Source organism: Bufo bufo, chromosome 3, assembly GCF_905171765.1.
Source record: "Bufo bufo chromosome 3, aBufBuf1.1, whole genome shotgun sequence".
Classification (NCBI taxonomy): Eukaryota; Metazoa; Chordata; class Amphibia; order Anura; family Bufonidae; genus Bufo; species Bufo bufo.
The window spans coordinates 547,808,772-547,836,361 of NC_053391.1; the positions used below are offsets into that span (position 1 = coordinate 547,808,772).

General features: G+C 43.9%; 1 protein-coding gene across 2 annotated transcripts in view; it reads right to left on the bottom strand.

Moving 5' to 3' along the window:
• TSC22D1 (TSC22 domain family member 1) overlaps window positions 1-27,590 on the bottom strand; it is a 105,605-nt gene that overhangs the window by 14,525 nt on the left and 63,490 nt on the right. Inside the window, exon 1 of one of the 2 annotated variants that reach the window (XM_040425428.1) lies at window positions 1,679-1,828. The exons of the other annotated variant lie outside the window; for it this stretch is intronic. Within the exon in view, the coding sequence (XP_040281362.1) occupies window positions 1,679-1,824 (146 nt within the window). The 5' untranslated portion in view covers window positions 1,825-1,828. Of the gene's footprint in view, window positions 1-1,678; window positions 1,829-27,590 lie in introns of those variants that run through there. 2 annotated transcript variants of the gene reach the window in all.

A 27,590-nucleotide genomic window follows, 5' to 3' on the forward strand; every position in this document is an offset into this window, starting at 1 on the left:
TCACTCTGTTGGTAAATTTCCCTAGAAACTGCCCTGTACATCGACATCTGTCCAGAATTGTATACGGGGCCTTGTCCAATGCCTCTGCCTGGGGGCATACCCAGCAAAATGTACTGCCACTGTGGTTATCTCAAATCTATTGCTTCAATTTCCACCACAATGTTTGGCCAGTTAGTGGTGGCCATAGGGGCAATATAACATACTATTTTCCTAAACTAGAAAACCACGTAGTTCAAGCAAACACCATTGTAATCCTCAGAATAATGGCAAAACCATTCAAAAAATTTCTCAAAGCGACTGAAGAGACAGTGTATTCATGGTGTCCGCTGAGAGAAACGTGCAGATGTCATTACTTTCTATCAGATCTACTGACCTTGGGACACGCTGGGCTACAATAAGACGATCACTTACAAATCATTACCCACGTGAATGCATTGACTCCATCTCTTGAAAACCTTTCTGGTCAAGCAACTTGTCAATCATTTCATAGTCTGATTCATAGAAAAACAAGAAAACTGCTGATAAACTGTATGACCAAAACGTCTGGTTACAAAAGTCGAGCCCATACATATGACAGCTACTGCACCCTCCCAATCTCGGAGACCCCCCTCAGACATGCACTCTGTAAAGCACGAAGGTGTTTTTAATAGGGAGAAGTGAATACACTGCTGCCAGATATCCCGAAAGCGGCTTATTTAAAGCGAGAACAAAGTATCATTCTCCCCCGACAGCACATGTTGGGGGAGAGTCGGGACACCACACATATGCCGGGTGGCTGATTCTCATTTAAGCAGCACCTTAGATAAAATGGGGTAGGCTCAATAATTTAATAATCCTGTCTAATATATAGACAGAGTAAACTTAGTGTAACGATGCGTCAGATTTAATTTCAGTAGCTTTTGGTAGTTGCTAAATTTTGTGCATTTTTACACACTTTTGAACTCTACATCCCCTAATTTTGTGCCAACCTTGTGGCACAATTTTAGCGCCTGCTTGTTGAGCTAGACCCATTCTTTACTTTACAAGCTGGACTAAATCTTGATGCAACATTACGCGCCAAAAATGCACCAAATGTTGGCTTCAAGATCTAAGAAAACGTGTCCCAATATCTTCAAGAATAGAAACTGAAGAAATCATTTGTTTTGGTGAAGAAAGCAACAAAGACTGTACAAACGGCTCAGTATTGAAAAAAAAGGGATGCACCGCCAGCATGGGCACAATCTTACGGCTCCTGCAGAAGATACTGTGCCTGCATATCGTTATGTCCTAATGGCAAACTATGGGGAGTCAAGGATCTGCACAAGATGTCTTCCTGCCCGTCCTGAGGGAACCATTCATAAAAACAAGCAGTCATCTCAGGTAATAGGAAGCAGAAACCACAGGGAAGACAAGACTACCCTTCACACAGCAGAAAATCCCGCAGTTAATCCTTTACTACAACCTCGTTTTATTGTGCAAGGCGGAGAGATGAAAGACTTCCTGAGAACAATCACTCCTAGCAGCCCATAAACACACAAGTCACCATTGTATCAAACAGACCATCACTTGTTTCTAGAGATGGGTCCAGCTCATAATCTGGGCACAGTCCGTGAATATGCTGCATTGTGCTGGTATTCTCTCGGATCATAAAAAAAAACATTGCAGACAACAGACAGTTCTCGGAAAAACTAGAATATACCTCTTGAGATGCTGCTCCAGCTCCAAGACAAGCACCTTCATGGTTCCTGTGCTAGAACCTCTGCTATGGAGAATGTCCCATTGCACTGAGAAGTCTGGTGGAAACCTTCTGCCTAGCTGCCAAGTGCGCCCTTCATGCCGTATCATTTCACAAATCGTCCAGCACAGCCCGGGCTCATCTCACTATTCTGTGATTTCTATGTAAAAAGGGGGGGGGTTACTTTTCGGTAGCAGGATACACAGATCTCTTGTATGTTTAGCGGAGATGTTGGTGCCTGGCTTGGCTTCTAGATCAAGAAGAGGAAACAAGGGCAGATGATGACAGCACAAGCCTCACATCACGTGACGCTGTTACATAAAGCATCAAGAGAGATTAAAATCTTTACGACTGGGAGATTTTACATCTCGCCAAACACATGAGCTCGCCTCTGCCCACAGTAGGCTAATCCAGTTATGAAATCGCTGTTCTATCCCCAAGCAGCCTGGTAACTAATTGGTGCAGATTTTCCTGTTGCCTAATCCACTTTACAAGGAGTCTGTTACTACACTTCAACTCCCAGATTACAATCTAGTATTAGGAGCTGCGTTCAATGAGCAGGTGTTTCCACGACTAGAAAAACGTATAGGCCAGCCAGCACAGGGTTAAAGAAATCCACTCATTCGAGTCACAAGTAATTATCACTGGGGCAGAGAGCGCCTGTCTTGAGGAATTAGTCATGATCAACACAACCTGGAAACAAGTCACGTTGAAAAATCATACATGAAGGAAAGCACACGGGAAAAAAAAAATATATATATATTATATAATATACACTCACCTAAAGAATTATTAGGAACACCATACTAATACGGTGTTGGACCCCCTTTTGATTACAGAACTGCCTTAATTCTACGTGGCATTAATTCAACAAGGTGCTGATAGCATTCTTTAGAAATGTTGGCCCATATTGATAGGATAGCATCTTGCAGTTGATGGAGATTTGAGGGATGCACATCCAGGGCACGAAGCTCCCGTTCCACCACATCCCAAAGATGCTCTATTGGGTTGAGATCTGGTGACTGTGGGGGCCATTTTAGTACAGTGAACTCATTGTCATGTTCAAGAAACCAATTTGAAATGATTCGAGCTTTGTGACATGGTGCATTATCCTGCAGGAAGTAGCCATCAGAGGATGGATACATGTTCTCATTCTGTTTACGCCAAATTCGGACTCTACCATTTGAATGTCTCAACAGAAATTGAGACCCATCAGACCAGGCAACATTTTTCCAGTCTTCAACAGTCCAATTTTGGTGAGCTCGTGCAAATTGTAGCCTCTTTTTCCTATTTGTAGTGGAGATGAGTGGCACCCGGTGGGGTCTTCTGCTGTTGTAGCCCATCCACCTCAAGGTTGTGCGTGTTGTGGCTTCACAAATGCTTTGCTGCATACCTCGGTTGTAACGAGTGGTTATTTAAGTCAACGTTGCTCTTCTATCAGCTTGAATCAGTCGGCCCATTCTCCTCTGACCTCTAGCATCCACAAGGCATTTTCGCCCACAGGACTGCCGCATACTGGATGTTTTTCCCTTTTCACACCATTCTTTGTAAACCCTAGAAATGGTTGTGCGTGAAAATCCCAGTAACTGAGCAGATTGTGAAATACTCAGACCGGCCCGTCTGGCACCAACAACCATGCCACGTTTAAAATTGCTTAAATCACCTTTCTTTCCCATTCTGACATTCAGTTTGGAGTTCAGGAGATTGTCTTGACCAGGACCACACCCCTAAATGCATTGAAGCAACTGCCATGTGATTGGTTGACTAGATAATTGCATTAATGAGAAATAGAACAGGTGTTCCTAATAATTCTTTAGGTGAGTGTATATACATACACACACACAGAGCTAAACTGTTCCAGCACAGAGCAGTCTGCGGATCATCTACTTCACCACCAGATTCCCATTGGCTGCAATGAGGTCCGGCCGTGATCTGCCAGATTTCCGGCATAAATACTGGGTTTTGGCCAGACAAAAAACGTTATTCTTTTTGTGCGGCCAACGAGCCGCCATTTGCACTGGATCATGACCTCTGAAATGGAGACATGAACGCAGCCTAAAATGTCATCAGCAGATAAAAAGTTAAATTTACCAAAATTTGTTTCAGGTCCGATTAGGCCGTCTGATTCTATCCGCTCCACATAAACTCAACCAAACTCGAAGAAGCCTCAATTGCCCTGAAAAGTCGTGCACAACACGCTGAGGTCTCCTAGGGTCCGAATCCAACCCCGTGACGGTGACCTGTATGGCTATGAGTAAATGTATGGCAACTACAGGTAATAAACAGCCCCTTTTATAACACCCGCACTCTCTGAATTTATTTTTAACCACTTCGTTACCGGGCAGTTTTCAGTTTTTGCACAGCCATGTTTTTTACTTTCAGTTTACATATCTGCATGAGGGTCTGTTTTTTCGCAGGATAAGCTGTTTGTAATGGCACCATTTAATATTGCATACAATGTGATTGAATGGGGGAAAAAATGCAATTCTGACACAATTTTATGGGTTTGTTTTTGCAGTGTAAAACTGACCAGCCCCCTTTATTCTCTAGGTCCGTACGATTACAGCAATACTGCATTTACATATGGTAGTTTTTCTTGTGTTTTAGTATTAAATAAAAAAAATAAAAAAAACTTTTATAAAAAATTTATCTCCATATTCTGACCCGAAAACATTTTTATAGTTCCAGTACATCTGCAGAGCTGTGGGAGGGCTCATTTTTTGTGTGACCATCAGTAGTTTTTATTGATGCCATTTTGGGGTGTGTATGACTTTTTGATTACGGTACTTTATATTCAACTTTTTGGGGAAGCTAGCAACAAAAATGTGCAATCGGCCATTAAATTTTTTTTATTTACACTATTGCCGTATGGAATAAATGTTTATATATTTTGATAGTACAGGCATTTTCTGACACGTCAATGCCTATGATGTTTATTTTGTTTATTGTTTACTCTTTTTTAATTTTGGGGAAAGGGGGGTGATTTGCATTTCTCTAGTTTTGTATGTTTTTCTTTTATATTTTTGAGCTTTTTCCTTTGTACAGGCTCTGGCCTATTACTGCTATGGAATGCCTTCCCAGATCTCAGCGAGGGGAAGACATTCCTGCCTGGGAAGCATGGGCTTCTGGGTTTTTTAAGGGGGTTTAATGTCTGCAATCAGCATCATCTCTGATCACAGACATTACCCCCTCTGGAACAGGCGCCATCTTTAAAGACTACCACTGACATATATAGTCATATGATGGTAGGGAAGTACTTAAATTTTAAAAAAAGGTCTAAAAAAAAATAAAAAATTCCCTTTTTGGGGTGACTCCTTCTCGGTCTTTTGATCTGTAAAATGGTGGCCGCCATTGTGAGCGATTCATGCAGGATGAACTACAAATATTTCGAATTTGGCGACATTAAAGACTTTTGGGAAATTGTCAAGAAATTTGACTCCTCTCTAATCGGATGCCTACATTTTGCTACCAGATTTTAAGATTTTAAGATTTATTTTATACACGTTACTTTTAATCCCCAATATTGTCCTGTACATTAAGATATTCTGACAGGACAGCATCATAAATCTACCAGTACAAGGTTTCCCAGTGATAAGTTCTACACAGAACATAGAGAATGCGGTCATATTCCCTAGACTGAGATAAAATCACATAGAACCTATCCTCACTTGACCCAAAACTTTCCCAGATACAACAATGGAAAACACCTTCTTAGTAAAGGTTGTCGTACACATTCACCAACTGTCTACAGCTCTCTCTCTCCTGGCACCCCGTACACGATCGGCCAAATGTATATTTAATGGGGAGAAGGGAGAAAGCTGCTGTCAGACACCACTGCAGCAGCGTCTCATCTCCCAGGAGAACAAAAGGATTGGGCAAAATAATTCGCTTTGTCCTATCCTTCTCTCCCCTGACGTCATCTGGTGGGTGGGGGTGGGGAGTCGGGGGCTCCCAACACACATAGGACTGTCAGCCAAACCCACCTCTTTGTGGATTCTGCTGACAATGCGCTAATGTGTATGGAGACCTTAAAGGCTATGTACACCTCTGGAGGCATTTTGTTTTTATCATTGCATTTTACAAATTTTTGGCTAAAAATAATTTTCAAATTGGTCTTTATTCAAAATATTGAGCCATTCTGTCACAAAGGGTTTGTCTAGCTGTGTAAATCCTACTTTCACTTCCACCTTGTCAGTCATCTAATAACCCTTATCTCTAACTTAGGCTACATGCACACGACCGTATGGTTTTTTGCGGTCCACAAACCTCGGATCGGCAAAAAAACGGAAGCCGCCCGTGTGCCTTCCGCAATTTGCGGAACGGAACGAGCGGCCCATTGTAGACATGCCTATTCTTGTCCGCAAAACGGACAAGAATAGGACATGCTATATTTTTTTTGCAGGGAACGGAGCAACGGATGCGGACAGCACACAGAGTGCTGTCCGCATCTTTTGCGGCCCCATTGAAGTGGGCCCCATCTTTTGCGGACCCAAACAACGGCCGTGTGCATGAGGCCTTACTGAGAGGTCATAAACCCTTATTTAAGCCACATTCCTATCAGTAAGATAAAAACTGAGCTACAATGAGCGTTTATAAGGGCAGAGATAAGGAGCCCCTTAGGTGAGCTGGCTGACAGAGCAGAGATTCTGCTAATAGAGCATCTCCGCTCTGTACAGGGAAAAGGGCTCCATGTTTTTAAAGGGGTTATCAGGTATCTAAAATATCCCCCCCAATGCCCGGGCCCGTTGCATGGATTGTAGTCTCCTGCTCCCTGGCAAACGAGTCGTTCCGGATCTCTGTACCTCCCCATCGCTCGGATCAAAACATGTAGGGGTCTGGAGGTGGTTTATCTCCCTCCTTGAGAACAACAGGGTTGGACATGTTAAAATCCAACAGCCTGACCCTTCTCTCCCCCAACACCTGCTGTCTATGGAGTCAGGAGGCCCCCATACACATTAGCGGGTTTGGCTGACTTCTGTGCAAAGTGTATGGCCGCCTTTAGCGCACGTTTACAGATGTGATGTGCTCAACATGAATACTTGGATCAAATTGTAATTAAAAAAAAAGAATACACATGCAAGTGTTTCTGGGTTGAGTTTTGATGAGTATGGCCCAGTTACAGCAGCAGAATTTAGGAGTCTATCCTTAAAGGGATTCTGTCACCTCTTTTTCCCCTATAGAGATGCGTACATGCACGGCTAGATCGTCGCTAGCATGTCCGCAATATACTGGTCCCATATCTCTGAGTGGTTTTATGGGGTGTAAAAAATGATTTTATATATATGTAAATGAGCCTGGTAAGGAGCCCAAAGGGCTGCACTAACCGTTCTGGAGCCCAGCCACGCCCCCTGTGAAGGAGCCCAGCACCGCCTGTATCCACGAATCTCCTCCTTGCTCACGAAGTCAGATCGCCATAATCTCGCAATGCACGAGCTCGCATATGCGCAGTGACGGCATAGTGTTCCTATGCGCACCGTGAGATTACAGCGATCTGACTTGGTGAGCAAGGAGGAGATTCGTGGATACAGGCGGTGCTGGGCTCCTTCACAGGGGGGCGTGGCTGGGCTCCAGAACGGTTAGTGCAGCCCCTTGGGCTCCTTACCAGGCTCATTTACATATCCATCTCTATCGATATATCCATCTCTATCGATATATCCATCTCTATCGATATATCCATCTCTATCGATATATCCATCTCTATCGATATATCCATCTCTATCGATATATCCATCTCTATCGATATATCCATCTCTATCGATATATCCATCTCTATCGATATATCCATCTCTATCGATATATCCATCTCTATCGATATCTCTATCGATATATCCATCTCTATCGATATCTCTATCGATATATCCATCTCTATCGATATCTCTATCGATATATCCATCTCTATCGATATCTCTATCGATATATCCATCTCTATCGATATCTCTATCGATATATCCATCTCTATCGATATCTCTATCGATATATCCATCTCTATCGATATCTCTATCGATATATCCATCTCTATCGATATCTCTATCGATATATCCATCTCTATCGATATCTCTATCGATATATCCATCTCTATCGATATCTCTATCGATATATCCATCTCTATCGATATATCTATCGATATACACTGCTCAAAAAAATAAAGGGAACACAAAAATAACACATCCTAGATCTGAATTAATTAAATATTCTTCTGAAATACTTTGTTCTTTACATAGTTGAATGTGCTGACAACAAAATCACACAAAAATAAAAAAATGGAAATCAAATTTTTAAACCCATGGAGGTCTGGATTTGGAGTCACCCTCAAAATTACACTGCGTGCAGAATTATTAGGCAAATGAGTATTTTGACCACATCATCCTCTTTATGCATGTTGTCTTACTCCAAGCTGTATAGGCTCGAAAGCCTACTACCAATTAAGCATATTAGGTGATGTGCATCTCTGTAATGAGTAGGGGTGTGGTCTTATGACATCAACACCCTATATCAGGTGTGCATAATTATTAGGCAACTTCCTTTCCTTTGGCAAAATGGGTCAAAAGAAGGACTTGACAGGCTCAGAAAAGTCAAAAATAGTGAGATATCTTGCAGAGGGATGCAGCACTCTTAAAATTGCAAAGCTTCTGAAGCGTGATCATCGAACAATCAAGCGTTTCATTCAAAATAGTCAACAGGGTCGCAAGAAGCGTGTGGAAAAACCAAGGCGCAAAATAACTGCCCATGAACTGAGAAAAGTCAAGCGTGCAGCTGCCAAGATGCCACTTGCCACCAGTTTGGCCATATTTCAGAGCTGCAACATCACTGGAGTGCCCAAAAGCACAAGGTGTGCAATACTCAGAGACATGGCCAAGGTAAGAAAGGCTGAAAGACGACCACCACTGAACAAGACACACAAGCTGAAACGTCAAGACTGGGCCAAGAAATATCTCAAGACTGATTTTTCTAAGGTTTTATGGACTGATGAAATGAGAGTGAGTCTTGATGGGCCAGATGGATGGGCCCGTGGCTGGATTGGTAAAGGGCAGAGAGCTCCAGTCCGACTCAGACGCCAGCAAGGTGGAGGTGGAGTACTGGTTTGGGCTGGTATCATCAAAGATGAGCTTGTGGGGCCTTTTCGGGTTGAGGATGGAGTCAAGCTCAACTCCCAGTCCTACTGCCAGTTCCTGGAAGACACCTTCTTCAAGCAGTGGTACAGGAAGAAGTCTGCATCCTTCAAGAAAAACATGATTTTCATGCAGGACAATGCTCCATCACACGCGTCCAAGTACTCCACAGCGTGGCTGGCAAGAAAGGGTATAAAAGAAGAAAATCTAATGACATGGCCTCCTTGTTCACCTGATCTGAACCCCATTGAGAACCTGTGGTCCATCATCAAATGTGAGATTTACAAGGAGGGAAAACAGTACACCTCTCTGAACAGTGTCTGGGAGGCTGTGGTTGCTGCTGCACGCAATGTTGATGGTGAACAGATCAAAACACTGACAGAATCCATGGATGGCAGGCTTTTGAGTGTCCTTGCAAAGAAAGGTGGCTATATTGGTCACTGATTTGTTTTTGTTTTGTTTTTGAATGTCAGAAATGTATATTTGTGAATGTTGAGATGTTATATTGGTTTCACTGGTAAAAATAAATAATTGAAATGGGTATATATTAGTTTTTTGTTAAGTTGCCTAATAATTATGCACAGTAATAGTCACCTGCACACACAGATATCCCCCTAAAATAGCAAAAACTAAAAACAAACTAAAAACTACTTCCAAAAATATTCAGCTTTGATATTAATGAGTTTTTTGGGTTCATTGAGAACATGGTTGTTGTTCAATAATAAAATTAATCCTCAAAAATACAACTTGCCTAATAATTCTGCACTCCCTGTAAAGTGGAAAAACACACTACAGGCTGATCCAACTTTGATGTAATGTCCTTAAAACAAGTCAAAATGAGGCTCAGTAGTGTGTGTTTACTCCACTTGCCTGTATGACCTCCCTACAACGCCTGTGCATGCTCCTGATGAGGTGGCGGACGGTCTCCTGAAGGATCTCCTCCCAGACCTGGACTAAAGCATCTGCCAACTCCTGGACAGTCTGTGGTGCAACGTGACGTTGGTGGATAGAGTGAGACATGCTGTCCCAGATGTGCTCAATTGGATTCAGGTCTGGGGAACAGGCGGGCCAGTCCATAGCATCAATGCCTTCGTCTTGCAGGAACTGCTGACACACTCCAGCCACATGAGGTCTAGCATTTTCTTGCATTAGGAGGAACCCAGGGCCAACCGCACCAGCATATGGTCTCACAATGGGTCTGAGGATCTCATCTCGGTACCTAATGGCAGTCAGGCTACCTCTGGCGAGCACATGGAGGGCTGTGCGGCCCTCCAAAGAAATGCCACCCCACACCATTACTGACCCAATGCCAAACCGGTCATGCTGGAGGATGTTGCAGGCAGCAGAACGTTCTCCACGGCGTCTCAAGACTCTGTCACGTCTGTCACATGTGCTCAGTGTGAACCTGCTTTCATCTGTGAAGAGCACAGGGCGCCAGTGGTGAATTTGCCAATCTTGGTGTTCTCTGGCAAATGCCAAACGTCCTGCACGGTGTTGGGCTGTAAGCACAACCCCCACCTGTGGACGTCGGGCCCTCATATCACCCTCATGGAGTCTGTTTCTGACCGTTTGAGCAGACACATGCACATTTGTGGCCTGCTGGAGGTCATTTTGCAGGGCTCTGGCAGTGCGCCTCCTGTTCCTCCTTGCACAAAGGCGGAGGTAGCGGTCCTGCTGCTGGGTTGTTGTCCTCCTACGGCCTCCTCCACGTCTCCCGATGTACTGGCCTGTCTCCTGGTAGCGCCTCCATGCTCTGGACACTACGCTGACAGATACAGCAAACCTTCTTGCCACAGCTCGCATTGATGTGCCATCCTGGATAAGCTGCACTACCTGAGCCACTTGTGTGGGTTGTAGACTCCGTCTCATGCTACCACTAGAGTGAAAGCACCGCCAGCATTCAAAAATGACCAAAACATCAGCCAGGAAGCATAGGAACTGAGAAGTGGTCTGTGATCACCACCTGCAGAACCACTCCTTTATTGGGGGTGTCTTGCTAATTGCCTACAATTTCCACCTGTTGTCTATCCCTTTTGCACAACAGCATGTGAAAATGATTGTCACTCAGTGTTGCTTCCTAAGTGGACAGTTTGATTTCACAGAAGTGTGATTGACTTGGAGTTACAGTGTTTTGTTTAAGTGTTCCCTTTATTTTTTTGAGCAGTGTATCTGTCTCTATCTATATATATACACACATACACACACACACACACACACACACACACACATACATACATACATACATACATTTTTTTAACCATTTAGAGATATGGGACAGGTATATTGCGGACATGCTAGCGGCGATCTAGCCGTGCATGTCTGCATCTCTATAAGGGAAAAAGAGGTGACAGAAACCCTTTAAAGTAATAAGACCTCAGACTTAGCCAATCAGCTAGTGATGGCCTATTCTGAGGAAATAAAACCCCTTTAACTAATAAGTAGCACTGACCGCATGACAGTAAAACGTCAGTAAATACAACAAATGTACCCATGTAATGTGAGGGCAGAACGTAGGCCATTGCCCAGTTATGTGTGAATCCAGCCTTAGCAGATATTAAAACTAATTCAATTATTAAACCAACCGGATTAGTCAGAGAGCAGAGACCTGTGAAGTCTACGGAAAACAGCCTCCAGCTACAACTGAACACAACTCAAGTGCACGGATCTGTTTTCTTCTGCTGTCAGATTGAAGAATTCAGCAGCAGCCCATGTCTGGCCCCCTCAGATTCTGATGTATGGTGACAGGGCGTGCTCGGAAACATCACCATACCGGTAAATCGAGACCTTCCCCATGTTGATCAGTTTCGGTAAAGGAGATACCACTTTCAGTTATGGGGATGTTGTAAAACACAGTCCAGTCATCATCACTACAAAAGTCATCTGACATGAATTTACAAGTCTTGCTGCTGGTAATCTTTTCCTATATACAGTAATTGCTTTGGGCATCTTACAAGCTTTTAAAAAGAAAAGAATAATGAAAAATGCACAAAAATACTCACTCTTCCTCCCCTAATCTGTTTTTCCTTTATCCCATTTTATCTCATATTACAATTAAAATTAAGAAATATAAAAAGAAATCTACATGCGTCTCGAGATCGGACATGTCCTCCTCGCTGTCCAGTGCCCGGCTGTAAGTCAGCTGGCTGCAGCAGGAGACTCCTCCCATCTGGAGCAGAACAAAATGATTGTTAAAGGGGGTGTTGGGCCATTAGCAAGCAAAGTGTTTAAAAAAATAATCATCACTCGCCTGCTCCCTCTGATCCGTTCCAGTTCCCTTCAGCAATTATCACTCCCCAGCCTAAAATGTGATAGATGGCTGATATGCGCTGCTGCAGCCAATGATTGGCCTCAACAGTGATGTATCCTCAAGCAGCATGAAACCCAGCAGTGACGTGCCACTTGGCGACAAGTGAACACTGTGGCCAGTCATTAGCTGAAGCAGCGGGTGTGACCCCATGTCAATCTATTAATGTACAAACTGCACACAGCAAGAGCATTGAATAGAACCAAGCTGGTGGTTATGATCTTTTCAACAGGTACAACATGCTGCTGGAGACAGTTAAAGTCCTAAAGGCTGGACAACCCCTTTAAACCTGCCCTCAGTCATTACCCTTGTCAAACTTAGCAGGACATTAACCAGTTTTCTTGGCAAGACGTCTCAGGAGCAAGCAGAAAATGCTGCAGACTGATAGTGGAGGCCAGATAATCTGCCGTCACTCATTTCCAGGCTTAGTGGTACACCACTGCGCCTTTACCGGGCTGTAGCCTGCGCGTCTCAGACTGACATCACTTCCCTGGGTCCATAATTAAATAGGAGATTCCAAATCTACCCCAATGTGATGCAAAATGAAAACGCCCAAAATAAATCTCTGCCTGGTCTCCTGCTCCAATATGCGGAAACACATTGGCACAAAATATGCCAACCAATAGGTGGTATAAAGTTAGAAAGAAGAGTCTGAAGATGAACCAGATTTAATATCCAGACTGAGCCACTTAGACCTCCTAAAGGTGCGCCAAATCAATTACGGTATGTTCGCACAACGCATTTGAAAAATCTGCGTATCTTTTCAGTTTTTTAAAAAGCAGTTTTTCTACATATATTTTTTAACCAATGGGTGTTTCAGCAGAAATCATGCAAAAGAAAATGCTCGGACGCGAACTGAGTGTTCTTTTTATGCTTCCCATTCATTTCAGTGGGAGATTGGGTGCGGATTCCGCCCCACGATAGGGCATGCTGCTTCTTTTTTACTCGTGGAAAAATAAAGCAAGTGCTGCTTCTCATTGAAATAAATGGTAGGCTTTTTTTGGAGCCGATTTTGAGACAGGATCTTAGGATTATTAAAACTGTACTTCCCTATCTGCTCCCTGATGATGGGTCAGAGCGGGAGGCAGACATCACTGACCGCCCATCTTTCCACCCCTACCTTGACTCATTAGCATGCAACTGGTCCCAAAATAGCCCTCTACAGGGTAAAACAAGGACATATTATTAGGAAGTATTGTTTGCCCTCCTCCAGCAATGAGCAGAATCCAGACAACTGTTCCTGTAACACTATGAAGTGTCCTTATAAAACACTAATGTGGTCTTAGACCCCAAGGTGTGACAGCCACATTTGAAGATTTCCACTACTGCATAAATACAGTGCTGTAAATGTCTACCATCCACCACAGGGACAGTGTTTAGATGAGAAGCTGCAGCGCCACCTGGTGGACAAATCATGCCATGACATGGCAGGAACTAAACGTATGCAGACATCATTACTACTAGTCCGTGCCCAGGCTTATGCATAACATTTATGGAATGCCGATGTATGCAAAAAGAATGTCATTTTGGCATACGTCGGGGAGGTCACCAACACTAAGGCCCCAGAAGGAGGGAAGGAGAAAGAAAGGAAAGGAAAGAAACAATTTGACCCTATGGGTGATGTATGTAAGCCTATACTGTGGAATATGACAGAGGCGTATGTTGGGAAATGGTCAAATACTCCTAACATTTACCTCTGATGAAAGGTTTAAAAGTGATGTGTATAGGGCACAAAACTACTGAACATTGGCCCAGGGGTGCACCTAGCCTTTCTGCTGCCTGAGGCAAAGACTGAAACGGTGCCCCAAACCCCCAATGCCAATTTACTAACCTAACCCCTTCCCTCCAGCCCTACTGTTAAAGACATACTTGGAGAACATTACATACAGAGCTACAAAACATACAGGGCAATACAGCGCCACATATTGTGCCCACAGGGCTTCCCAAAACTATACTGCAAAAACAGATAGTCCCCCTTCTGCTGCCCCCCTCTTGCCCCTAGCTGGTGCTGCCTAAGGCAATCACTGTATAGACTGCTCCCTGACAACACAGAAGGCGGCTGGGGCATTGCTTTTGCGGCAAAATTAGATTAAAAAAATAAATGGAAAAAAAAGGGGGGGGGGGGGAGGAATTGGCAGGTGAAGAAGTCAGGTTTCTTTTTTTCCTAATCTACAGGCACCAAGTCTGTCAACATGTACAGTATTTTATGCCATACACTTAAAGGGGTTGTCTCATTGCAGCAAATGGCATGTATCATGTAGACCAAGTTCATACAAGGCACTTCCTAATGTATCGCAATTGTCCATATAGGAAAAAATGCAGGGCTATGAACGCTTCCATCATCCCGGCCACCAGAGAAGCTGGCGGCTTTTCCTGTAGTGTACAAGCATGACCACTGTTGCTGAATTGCGGGGTGGTCATAACCCCTGGATATTAGCAGTGTATAATGCGACTGAAAACGGAATCCAGCCAGCAAAGGAAGCAATATGGACAATCACAGTACATTAGTAAGTGGCTTGTATTAACTTTCTCTACATGATAATCGTTACTTCCCTCGAAGGCTGGGATCACAGTGCGTTTCTGCACTCTGCTGAGCTTTCCGCCAGATGTATACATCAGAATACCTGAAAACGGTATGTCATTCAAACGTATACCGAGATGGATCCACTCATATCAGCGAGGCGGACGCCGATTCACCTACTGTATGTTCGCTTGTTTTCATTACTGAACAGAAAGCAGGTCCTTGGTGACCCGTGTGCCCCATTGGACAGATCTGCGGTGGTCTCTCTCAGCTATCCACATATACCCCTCATGGAGAGCCCAGTGGAGGGCTAAAACCCAGTGTGATCCCAAGCCGTACAGACAAACATGCAGCAAGAGGGTTACACACAGCGTAAGCATTAACTTCTTACCTGAAGTTGTCCAAGAAATGAGCCATTTCCATCAAGAGAGAGAAAAAAAGGAAAAAGAAAGGAAATTTACAATTAGCATCTTAATACATTTATCCAATAATTCTTTAACTAGAAAAACGAACGTCCTGTGCAAATACCTATAAAAGCTAGACGGACACACTAAAAATGCCAGCAGCCTCCCAGAGTTAGGCTACTTTCACACTCGCGTTTTGTGCGGATCTGTCATGGACGGATCCGTTTGTATTATCTGTAACATAGCCAAGACGGATCAGTCTTGAACACCATTGAAAGTCAATAGGTGACGGATCTGTTTTCTATTGTGCCAGATTGTGTCATAGAAAACAGATCTGTCCCCATTGACTTACACTGTGTGTCAGAACGGATCCGTTTGGCTCAGTTTCGTCAGCGTTTTGGTGTCCGCCTCCAAAGCGGAATGGAGACTGATCGGAGGCAAACTGATGCATTCTGAGCGGATCCTTTACTATTCAGAATGCGTTAGGGCAAAACTGATCCGTTTTGGACCGCTTGTGAGAGCCCTGAACGGATCTCACAAAACAGAAAGCCAAAACGCCAGTGTGAAAGTAGACTTACCTGGACAAGCAGCACTATGCCAGGTGCATTCAGTAGGATCATGTACACTCCACAGGTACACTTTTTTTTTTTGCAAGATACACTTACACAGATCAATGCTGCCACCCAGTGGTGGGATGAGATTACTGCACGTTATGAGCAAAAGCAGCTAAACACCAGCCAATAAACACACTGAATTGGGGGAAGTCTTTACAATGAGAGTTGCTTTATTTTCAGAATGCATTGCTGGTCATAATGCAGTGGTAAATGTCCATATTCACACTGGATTAGCAAACGTATAGGCCCTGTCTGATGCCACAGGACAGCACCATAACAATAAGGCTAGGTCTACACGACAACATTTGTAGGCACAACTACACTGCAACATTTGTCGCCCGACATTTTGTTGCACTAATGTCGCGCAACAATTTTTATAATGGCAGTCTATGGTGTCGCACTGCAACATGCGACATGCTGCGACTGCGACGCAACAGTCGCAGAAAAATCCATCTCAAATGGATTTTCTGCGACTGTCGCCTCGCAGTCGCAGCATGTTGCAGTGCGACACCATAGACTGCCATTATAAAAATTGTTGCGCGACATTGGTAGACCTAGCCTAATGCCCCATATGAGAATATCTCGGACAGTACCTCACACCTAAGACCAGAGAAAATAAAATTACATGACAAAACCAATGCACACCGTATAATAACAAAATAAAGCTTTTATTGGGCAACCAGAAAATCGATTAAAAACACACAGTAGACCAGGGGGGTCTCAAATGCAATATATGTGAGACCACCCCTACACATTGCACAAATAATGTGGAGGTCTGAAATATAGGCCAATGGATCAGATAACTACACTACAGCGGAGAAAAAAATCCACAATAATACAAAGAAAAAAAATAATGAATCAATATTAAACAAAATATAAATCAGAATAATTAGTTATAAATAGAATATCACATGATTCAAAAGTTGTAAAGTGTTGTCACATTTATAATGAAATATTTTTGCACCGGCACATTATACCTTTTCAATCATGTGATATTCTGTTTAGAAGGAATTATTTTGATTAGATTGCTTCATTATTTTTTTCTCTGTGTATTGGATAGGGATGGTCCTTCAGTTATTATGGATTTTATTTCCCGCTCTAGTGTAGTTATCTGATCTATCGGCCTATATTTCAGACCTCCACATTATTTGTACATTGTGTGGGGGGTGGTCTCATATATTGCATTTCAGACCCCCTGTTCTGTGTGTTTTTTATGGTTGTCCAATATGCTTCATTTTGTTGTTCTTCGGTGTGCATCGGTTTTGGCATGTACTTTTCTCTGATCTTGCAATATCACATGCAGATGGCATCCGTAGTAACTGCATGGGCAGTGGTGCCCGGCCACTTCCTTATATATGGTATCTCACACCTAATACATCATATGACAGCATACCACAATGTTTTTGGAGGATGGTCAGCTCTAACAAGTGAAGTTGTTCTATTGCTAGATAAGGGTACTTTCACACTAGCGGTTTTCTTTTCCGGCACGGAGTTCGGTCACAGGGGCTCTATACCGGAAAAGAACTGATCAGGCATATCCCCATGCATTCTGAATGGAGAGTAATCCGTTCAGGATGCATCAGGATGTCTTCAGTTCAGTCTTTTTGACTGATCAGGCAAAAGATAAAACCGTAGCATGCTACGGTTTTATCTCCGGCGAAAAAAAAACGGAAGACTTGCCTGAATGCCGGATCCGGCATTTTTCCCCATAGGAATGTATCAGTGGCCAAAATACCGAAATGTGAAAAAAAAGGTACAAGACGGATCCGTCTGTCCGCATGACAAGCGGAGAGACTGATCCGTTCTTGCAATGCATTTGTGAGACGGATCCGCATCTGGATCTGTCTCACAAATGCTTTCAGTCACAGCCTGCCCACCGGATCACACTGCCGCAAGTGTGAAAGTAGCCTAACACACATGTAAAAAAAAAAAAAAAAAAAAAAAAAAAGCTTTACAGAAGAGGGCAGCAAATACCTATTCTTAAATTGTCAAGACTGTCGCGCCAAGACACATGCACTACACAAATGCTATTTACTGCAGAAACCCAAAGTAATGTCATCAGACTACTGACCATGTTGCCCAAAAGCATTTAGCATCCTAAATATACATTAACCATAGACTGCATTAAAATGGGAGCCTAAAAAATTATAGTACAGTACACTGCCAGAAAACACTGCCACAAGCAAGACGCTGGCAATAAAAGAAGAGGCATCAAAACTGTGGAAAAAAGTTCAGATTCCAGTTCACAAGTGAAGTCTCCCAGAAGGTGGCAGTATAAGCCCGTTTATCCTCTGCACTAACAGTGATGTATAGTGACATCTAGTGGCTCTCAGGAGAATGCAGCCAGATGACTATTTCAATAATTAATTATAGATTACACTGTTTCCTCAACCTCAAAATGAAAACATTAATAAAACAAACCAGGACACACAACATTTGTAACATCTCGCCTGATAAATGGTGTCTTGTGTGGTGCACAATGGAATAGGCACCTATGTTCGCACAGTATCGGCGATATGCGATTTACATCATTTATGCAGAATTATAATTTATTTATTGAAGGACAGGGTAGAATCAAATGTTATCCCAAGGCAGTGTAGAAAAAAAAAGGAAGATGCCTTCCGCTGGGGGGAGGTGCAGTGGTATAAGGGTGAAGACCCACTTATAGTCAATATGCATGAAACCACGCACTCTCAAAGTAATATGCAAGAGTAGGTTTAATGTAATGCTCCTTTATACCAAAATAGATATATATCTCAGGAATGCAATAAAGAAAAAGTTTTTTCGAAATAAGAAAAAAATAAAATAAAATTCAATTATAAGCAAATCTCCATATGCGATATAGATGAAGCACTTTATATTGCGATTGCTGTGGGAGACGAACCATTAAACCTTTATCAAATCATCGCTTAAAAGTAGAGTAGTATGTATGGTCGCGGTGGCGTCCCATGTGGAGGACGTTAGACCAGGAGCAAAATCTACTCCCGGTCTAACGTCCTCCACCGCACCCATACATACTACTCCACTTTTAAGCGATGATTTTATTTTTTTTATTCTTATTTCGAAAAAACGTTTTTTTATTGCATTCCTGAATTTTTTGTGCAACTATTTGTGACCATTTAGGAGTTTTTGCCATGGACACTTTTTTTTTTTTTTTTTTTAAATGGACAGGGCTCAGCTAATGGGCCTACTTGGCCCAACATATTAATGGGTGTGAATTACAGCTGACCTTTATGCCAGCCAGTAGCTGTTGTAGATTTCAGGATGTTGCATACAGACAGCCCAAGATGCCACAAATTTATTAAAGGGGTTGTTCCATTAAAAAAATTACCTCCTATACCGTGGATAGAGGATGCGCGTTGATCGACAGGAGTCGACCACTGTCCCCCCCCCCCCCCCCATATTCCCCCACTTGAATGGAGCCGAGGACAAGCATGTGTACTGCTGCTCCATGGGGCTGCTGGAGATAGCGGAGCACTTGTACTCAGCCCTCTCCAGCAGTCCTATTTAGTTGAATGGAGCAGTGGACATGCATGCACATTTGCTGCTCCATTCATACGCTGGAACACTAGCCTCCATTGTCATGATCAGCAGGGTGCCCCTGGAGTCAGACCCCTGCCAATCACACCTATCTTATGGATAATGAGACAACCCCTTTAAGAAACATGGATTTTACCCCAACAGGCTTTTGACTATGAGCTGATGCACATGACTGTCATCGGCCTGGGAAACACGGTCCATGTGTCCACCGCATCTCCTAGGCTGACTGTGGCTCCCATGACCTGAACTGACTACACCAGTTTTGATAAATCTCCCCCCACTGATAAAGGAAAACTGGCTTAGTTGCAAATAACAACCAATCAGAATTCACCTTTAATTTTTTAGAGCTCCTTTGGAAAATGAAAGGTGGAATCTGATTGGTTGCAACTAAGGCTACTTTCACACTAGCGTTCGGGGCTCCGCTTGTGAGCTCCGTTTGAAGGGTCTCACAAGCGGCCCCAAATGCATCCGTCCAGCCCTAATGCATTCTGAGTGGATGCGGATCCGCTCAGAATGCATCAGTCTGGCGCCGTTCAGCCTCCGCTCCGCGGAGGCAAGCGGATCCGTCCAGACTTACAATGTAAGTCAATGGGGACGGATCCGTTTGAAGATGACACAATATGGCTCAATCTTCAAACGGATCCGCCCCCATTGACTTTCAATGTAAAGTCTGGACGGATCCGTTCAGGCTACTTTCACACAGTGCAGACGGATCCGTTCTAAACGGATGCAAACGTCTGCATTATAGGAGCGGATCCGTCTGATGAAACATGAGACGGACCCGCTCTGAACGCTAGTGTGAAAGTAGCCTTAGTCAACTTTACACCAGTTTTGGGAAATCTCCCCATAGCGTTTTAGGATATTACAGTCAGTTCATGTGTGATCCCAGATCTCTTGTACTGTACTCCTCATTATCCGTGAATCAGCCGCATAGGAAACGTCAGTCATAGGAAATGTGCCCTAGGGGGTCTAGACGTCAATTACATCAAGCCATGGACCTAAGGCCTCTTGCACACAACCGTATGTATTTTTGTGGTCCGCAAAAAATACAGATGACATCCGTGTGCATTCCGTATTTTGCGGAACGGAACACTGGGCCCTAATAGAACAGTCATACAATAATAGGACATTCTATTTTTTTGCAGAACGGAAATACAGACATACGGAAATGGAATGCACATGGAGTAACTTCCGTTTTTTTTTTTGCGGACCCACTGAAGTTAACGGTTCCGCATACAGTCCGAAAAAAAGGAATGGACACGGAAAGAAAATATGTTTGTGTGCAAGAGGCCTAACTGGAATATCTGGCATTTGATGATTATCGGAGGCTGTATAATTATTTAGTGTCCAATTATAAATCACAGCACCGGTTCTAGTAATGAGCTTCCTGATGTCATCTCATTATACAGGGAATTTTTTTCTTACATAAATTAAATAAATATTAATGCACTTATATAACGCTGACATATTCCACAGCGCTTTCCAGGCATTAGCATCACACCGTCCCCCTATGGGGCTCACAATCTAAGATCCCTATCAGTATGTCTTTGGAGTGTGGGAGGAAACCGGGGAGGACATACAAACTCCATGCAGATGTCGTCCTTGGTCGGACTGTGCTGCCCAAGTAGTAAATAGGGTTTCGGGGTCAAGTGAAGATTATGTCCCCCTGGATTATTTATTTTTAATTTAATTCAGGGAATTTTTTAATGAAATATAAAACCAGCAATAAACAATGTACATCAATCATTAATTATCACTAAAAATATTAGCAGGGGTTTAGTGAGATAAATTAAATAATCCAGGGGAACATGATCTTCACTTGATCCGAGTTTTGTTATTAACAACTCCAGTTCTGGCTCATGTACAATCATTTGTAATAATGGTGATATCGGGCTTTTCCTTAACAATATTTAAAGGGGTTCTGCAGCTTGTTTAAACTGATGATCGGCAGGGGTCCGACACTCGGGACCCCCGCCGATCAGCTGTTTGAGAAGGCAGCGGCGCTATAGCAGCGCCTGCTGCCTTCTCACTGTTTACCGCTGGCCCAGTGACGTCACGACTAGTATCAACTGGCCTGGGCGGGGCTAAGTTCTGTTCATTTAAATGGAGCTTAGCCGCTCCCAGGCCAGTTGATACTAGTCGTGACGTCACTGGGCCAGCGGTAAACAGTGAGAAGGCAGCAGGCGCTGCTATAGCGCCGCTGCCTTCTCAAACAGCTGATTGGCCGGAGTCCCGGGTGCCAGACCCCCACCAATCAGAAGCTGATGATCTATCCAGAGGATTGATCATCAGTTTAAACAAACTGCAGAACCCCTTTAAGGGCCTGTCCACTCCTTTAGGCCATCATTAACCCCTCTGATGAGATGGAGCTCCTGCACAGGAACAACACAGATCTGTCCATGACAGTAAATATGCATCAAGCCTTAATAAATAAAATATTAATAGTACCCAAACGAAGAGTTAACTCCCCTCCGTCCCTAGACTGTCCTGTAACATGGTACACAGTCACAAAATCCTACACACCCTTCCATCTAGCTTCCATGGATGCAGGATAAAACCTGTATAGAGAGATCTGGACTACATAACGCCCATATCTGCATAACTTTGGTCTCCTGCCTTTGATCTTCTCCGAAGTCTAATCTGCGTGACAGCTAAAGATAAATGGTGCCTTTGTTTCTGGAGACTTCAAGCAAGTTGTATGCAAAAAGGACATGCTGGCCTCGGCGTCCCCTTCTACAGCACAGGATGCCTCCTGGGGGTTAAACTTTTAAAGGAAAAGTAAACCACAAGTCAGTGGATTCTACTATTATCCATATATATCATGGTGTAACAAGTAACCATGGGGCCCCATAGCGAAAACTGAAATAGGGCCCCATTCCACCAGTGCTGCTTCATCTTCAAGATTACACTGCGCGTCGTATTGCTTGCAGTGGTGGCGCAGTATAATTACAAGTGCTCGTCCCTTTCAAGTGACTGGAACAAGCACTTGTAATTACAATGCACCGCTGAGACTTCCAGGACGATGCACAGTGTAATCTTGGAAGAGGAAGCAGCGCTCGTACGAGTGATACCTCCTCTTCAAACTGCTGATCGGTACGGTGCCGGACCCCCGCTTATCAGATATTGATGACCTATCTTGAGGATAAGCCATCAAAATAGGTCATGGCTGCACAACCCCTTTAGGCTAGGTCTACAGAACGACATTTGTAGCGCGACATTTTGTTGCACCAATGTCGCGCGACAATTTTTATAATGGCAGTCTATGGTGTCTCGCACTGCAACATGCTGCAACTGCGACGCAACAGTCGCAGAAAATCCATTCGAGATGGATTTTTCTGCGACTGTCGCGTCGCAGCATGTTGCAGTGCGAGACACCATAGACTGCCATTATAAAAATTGTCGCGCGACAAATGTTGCAGAGTAGTTGTGCCCTATCTGTCGCGCGACAAATGTCGTCGTGTAGACCTAGCCTTAATGTCACAATACCCACAGTGACATCACAGAACAGGAACAATCTACTCAGACATTACAACACTGAAATTATGAAGTGACGTTTAATGCGAATATGATGTTGCAGTGTAGAAACAAAGTGATGTCACAGGATTAAAAAAAACATAATAAATGGGGCATAGAAGGAAAAATGCAAAACAGCAGAAGTAACCATAAGGCTCCATAGTAAAATTTAAAATGGGGGTTAGGGATCGACCGATATAGATTTTTTAGAGCAAATACTGATAATCTGTGAACTTTCAGGCCGATAGCCGATAATTTATACCGATATTCTGTGAATTTTCATTTTTGAAAAAAATTAATTCCTACACAAATCTGCTGAAAATGAATATGTTTATTGATAACGTGTATTTTTTTTGTAAATCTTTCTTTTTTTTTTTTACTATTAGCCCCCTTAGGGATTAGAACCCTTGTCCTATTCACCCTGACAGATCTTTATCAGGGTGAATAGGATCTCACACTGTCCCTGCTGCTCTGTGCCCTGTGCACACAGCAGCAGGGAGCTGAACATGGCAGCCAGGGCTTCAATAGCGTCCTAGCTGCCATGGTAACCGATCGGAGCACCAGGTTTACACTGCTGGGGCTCCGATCTGAACTGCCACTCAGGAGGAGTGGAGAGGGGACCCTGTGGCCACTGCCACCAATAATTAATACTAGGGAGCTTGGGTGGGGGGGGGGGGGGGGCCGCACTGCGCCACCAATGTCTTTAATACTGGGGTTGGGGGGGGCACTGCACCATCAATGTCTAATACTGGGGTTGGGGGGGGGGGGCACTGCACCATCAATGTCTAATACTGGGGTTGGGGGGGGGGGGGGGGGGGCACTGCGCCATCAATGTAGATACTATCTCATGAATTCATATACAGGAGGCGGGAGCTGGCTGCAGAATCGCATAGCCGGTTCCCGACCTCTATGAGCGGTAGCTGCGATCTGTGGCAGTTAACCCCTCAGGTGCCTCGGACCGCAGCTACTTGTCATAGAGGTCAGGAGCCGGCTATGTGATTCTGCAGCCAGCTCCCGCCTCCTGTATATGAATTCATGAGCGAGTTATCTTTATTGGTGGCGCAGTGGCCACAGCCCCGCCACTCCTCTTGTCCCCTCTCCTCTTATTGGTGGCAGCGGCACAGGGGGGCAGGAGGACCGGTTCCTTCTCCCCCGTGCTGCTGAGGGATCACAGAGAGCGCTGTCAGCAGCGCGATCCTTGTTCCCCATACGTTATCGGTATATCGGCAAAATAGATGCCGATAACTTTCAAAATCCTGAATATCGGCTGATAATATCGGTAAAACCGATAATCGGTCGATCCCTAATGGGGGTCACATTAAATTTTCCATGGCACCAAGTAGGAACTGAAGACAGTTGCAGTAGAGGCCTGGCAGAGCATCACCAGGGATGAAACCCAGCGTCTGGTGATGTCTATGCGTTCCAGACTTCAGGCTGCAATTGACTGCAAAGGATTTGCAACCAAGTATTAAAAAGTGAAAGTTTGATTTATGATGATTATTCTGTCCCATTACTTTTGGTCCCTTAACAAGTGGGAGGCACATATGCAAACTGTTGTAATTTCTACACCGTTCACCTGATTTGGATGTAAATACCCTCAGATTAAAGCTGACAGTCTGCAGGTAAAGCACATCTTGTTCGTTTAATTTCAAATCCATTGTGGTGTTGTATAGAGCCAAAAATTTTATATATTTGGACATCGACACAATTCTATGGACCCGACTGTATACACAACCACTAACTGCATCTTATGTCTGAATGAATAGGGCCCCTTTAGTTGTAGGGCCCCATAGCAGCTGCTATGTCTTCTACCCTGGTGGTTTTGCCAATGACACGTATGTATATAAAAGGGTTTAAGAAATAGACATCTAGCGATCATAAAGGTAGACAGACCCCCTACTCAAGAATTCTCCCCAGCCTCAAATGCCTGCTTACCTGTGACGCCAACAGCCTGTACAGTGCATGTTGGCGAGAGACTGTCAGACATGGCACATTCCTGGACCATGATCCTAAACCAGTACACCGACAGGGACGGGGACTTTTCTTCACTACCAGAACAGGCAATAGAAAAATACTCCATAAGTAAAAGCACAATGAGGTCACCGCCACTGCTTGGTACAAAGCCCTCTACTACGGCACTGTCTGATGGCAGACTCTGCTTGCTTTCTGTCGGGACATGGGTACATTAGCATATTTGCTTACTGCGAGGGATTAGCGCGGAGTCTGGAATCTCATTTTCTAGGCCTTTGTAGTGACAGTATGAATACAGTAACCATGCCAGACAGCAAGATCCCAGCTAGGCAGACACAGCTTTTAGCATAAAATATTCAGGGCCCATTATATTACAAAAACACAGGTTAAGACACATCATAAAAAAAGAAACAAGCAGTAACATTTACCGTAGCAGTCATTAAAAGGACATCTGTCAGCAGATTTGTACCTATGAAACTGGCGGACCTGACGTGCGCTTGGCAGCTGAAAGTTTCTGTGTTGGTGCCAAGTTCATATGTGCCCACATTGCTGAGAAAAATTACATTTTAATATATGCTAATGAGCCTCTAGGAGCAAGAGGGGTATTACCATTGCACCTAAAGCATCTGCTCTCTGCACAACTGTCGCGTGCTCTGCACTTTGACCGGACCAGGCAGTGAAAAAGTGATCACACCTGTCCTGTCAAAGTGCAGAGGATGCAGCAGTTGTAGAGAAACTGGCGAATATGTCACCACGTACCTTATTTATTTTACTTATATAGCGCTGACATATTCCGCAGCGCTTTCCAGACATTCTGTCCCCAGTGGGGCTCACAATCTAAGGTCCCTATCAGTATGTCTTTGGAGTGTGGGAGGAAACCCACGCAAACAGGTGGAGAACATACAAATTCCATACGACTCTAAGGCCAGGCGTGAGTACATCTACACTGCCTGCCAGTCAAAGAGGTGCGAGCACAGCAGGCAGCAAAAATGAGCAATGTGCAATAGCAATGACCTCATTGCACCAAGGGGCCAACTAGCACAATGTGGCGACAAATTCCCTTTAAAGATTATTATTACTACTACTATTATTTAGATGACTGGCAGGGGTCCAACTCCCAGCACCCCTGCCAATCAGCTGTTGGAAGAGAAAGCAGCGCCATCGCAACTGCAGCGGTGAGCAGGTGTAATTACAACTAAGCCATCCGATTCACTTCAATAGGACAGCTCCCTAGCATTCAAGTGAATAAGAAGGATCCGTACCATTGAAGTGAATGTAACGGCTGAGACATAATTACACCTGCTCACCTCTGTGGTTACGACGGCGAGCAGGTAAACAATGAAGAGAAAGCATCTGCTGCTTTCTCTTCAAACAGCTGATCAGAAGGGGGTGCCAGGTGTCGGCAACCTGCCAATATGATATTGACGACCTATTCTGAGGATAGGTCATCAATATAAACAAAAAAAACAAAAAACAAAGGGGATAACCCCCTCAAGTCTAAAGCACCCTTAATCCAAAAAATAAGTACATTTTTCTTTGTTGATTTGATTTCATTGAGTGATAGCTGCAGGCACAAGACTGAAGTCATGGAGTCAGACTAATTTTGGATGGTGTACAAATGTACCGACTCCAGCTTAAAAGGATTATCATCTGCTAATAATATTGTATAATAAATTTATTAACTATCATATACATTTGGAAAAGTTTAGAAATGTTTATCATGAATATATTTCTGTTCTATCAATCTAAGGATTAAATAAAATAAAAAAAATTAAAAATAATTAATAAGCAGAGTGTTCTAGTGGTGATAGATAATCAGTTCTCACCTCTCCTTATACTATAAACAGTGATAAGCAGGGCGTTCTAGTGGTGATAGATAATCAGTTCTCCCCTTTCCTGTGTTCTCCCCTGTCCTACTATAAACCATGATAAGCAGGGTGTTCTAATGGTAATAATCAGTTCTCACCTCTCCCTTGTTCTCTCCTGTCCTTATACTAAGTATCTTCCGGCTGCTCGAAGGCCCTTCGTTATAATGCCTGAAACTGTGCTGCACATGCTCAGTAGTGATAACCAAAAGGAGGAAGTTCACTACTGGGCATGTATGCAGTCTTCTCAGGACTAGTAGCCATAACAGGAAGACAGTATTAGGCGTAATGCAAAATATTCCAGGTCTCACGGTGACACACAGCATTATAAAGCATTGTAATGCCATGCGATTCCATCAGAGGAGCAGAGGTCAGAATGGGAACTCACTCTGCCACACGCAGCAAGTTTCTGACATTAAAGGGTCTATTCACACGACCGCAATTCTGTTCCGCATTATGTGGAACGGAATTGCGGACCCATTCATTTCTATGGGGCCGCACGATGTGCTGCCCGGATCCGGAATTTCTGTTCCTGAAAAAAAAATAGAACATTTCCTATTCTTGTCCGCAATTGCGGACAAGAATAGGCATTTTCTATTAAGTGCCGGCGATGTGCGGTCCGCAAAATGCGGAACGCACATTGCCGGTGTCAGTGTTTTGCGGATCCGCAAAACACACACGGACGTGTGAATGGACCCTTAAGCCAAAAACAGACGAGTGCGTTCAAAGGGATTATCTGGGAATAAGTAACTCTTCACAGATGCCTGCAGTCTGACTCTATGGAAAGAATCATACTTACCTGTTACCCTCAGCTCCAGTTTTGCACACTGGCTTCCAATCCATGGCTTGTTTGCTTCCTCCTCTGCATGGACATAATCATCTGCTTTGCTGCAGCCAACGACTGGCTTCTGGGGTGATGTGTCTCTTGTACACAAGTCCAGTCACCACTAAAGCCAGTCATTGGCTGCATCGGAGCAGATGATCATGTCCATGCCGGGGAGAAAGCTAACAAGCCATGTACTGGAAAATGGACCC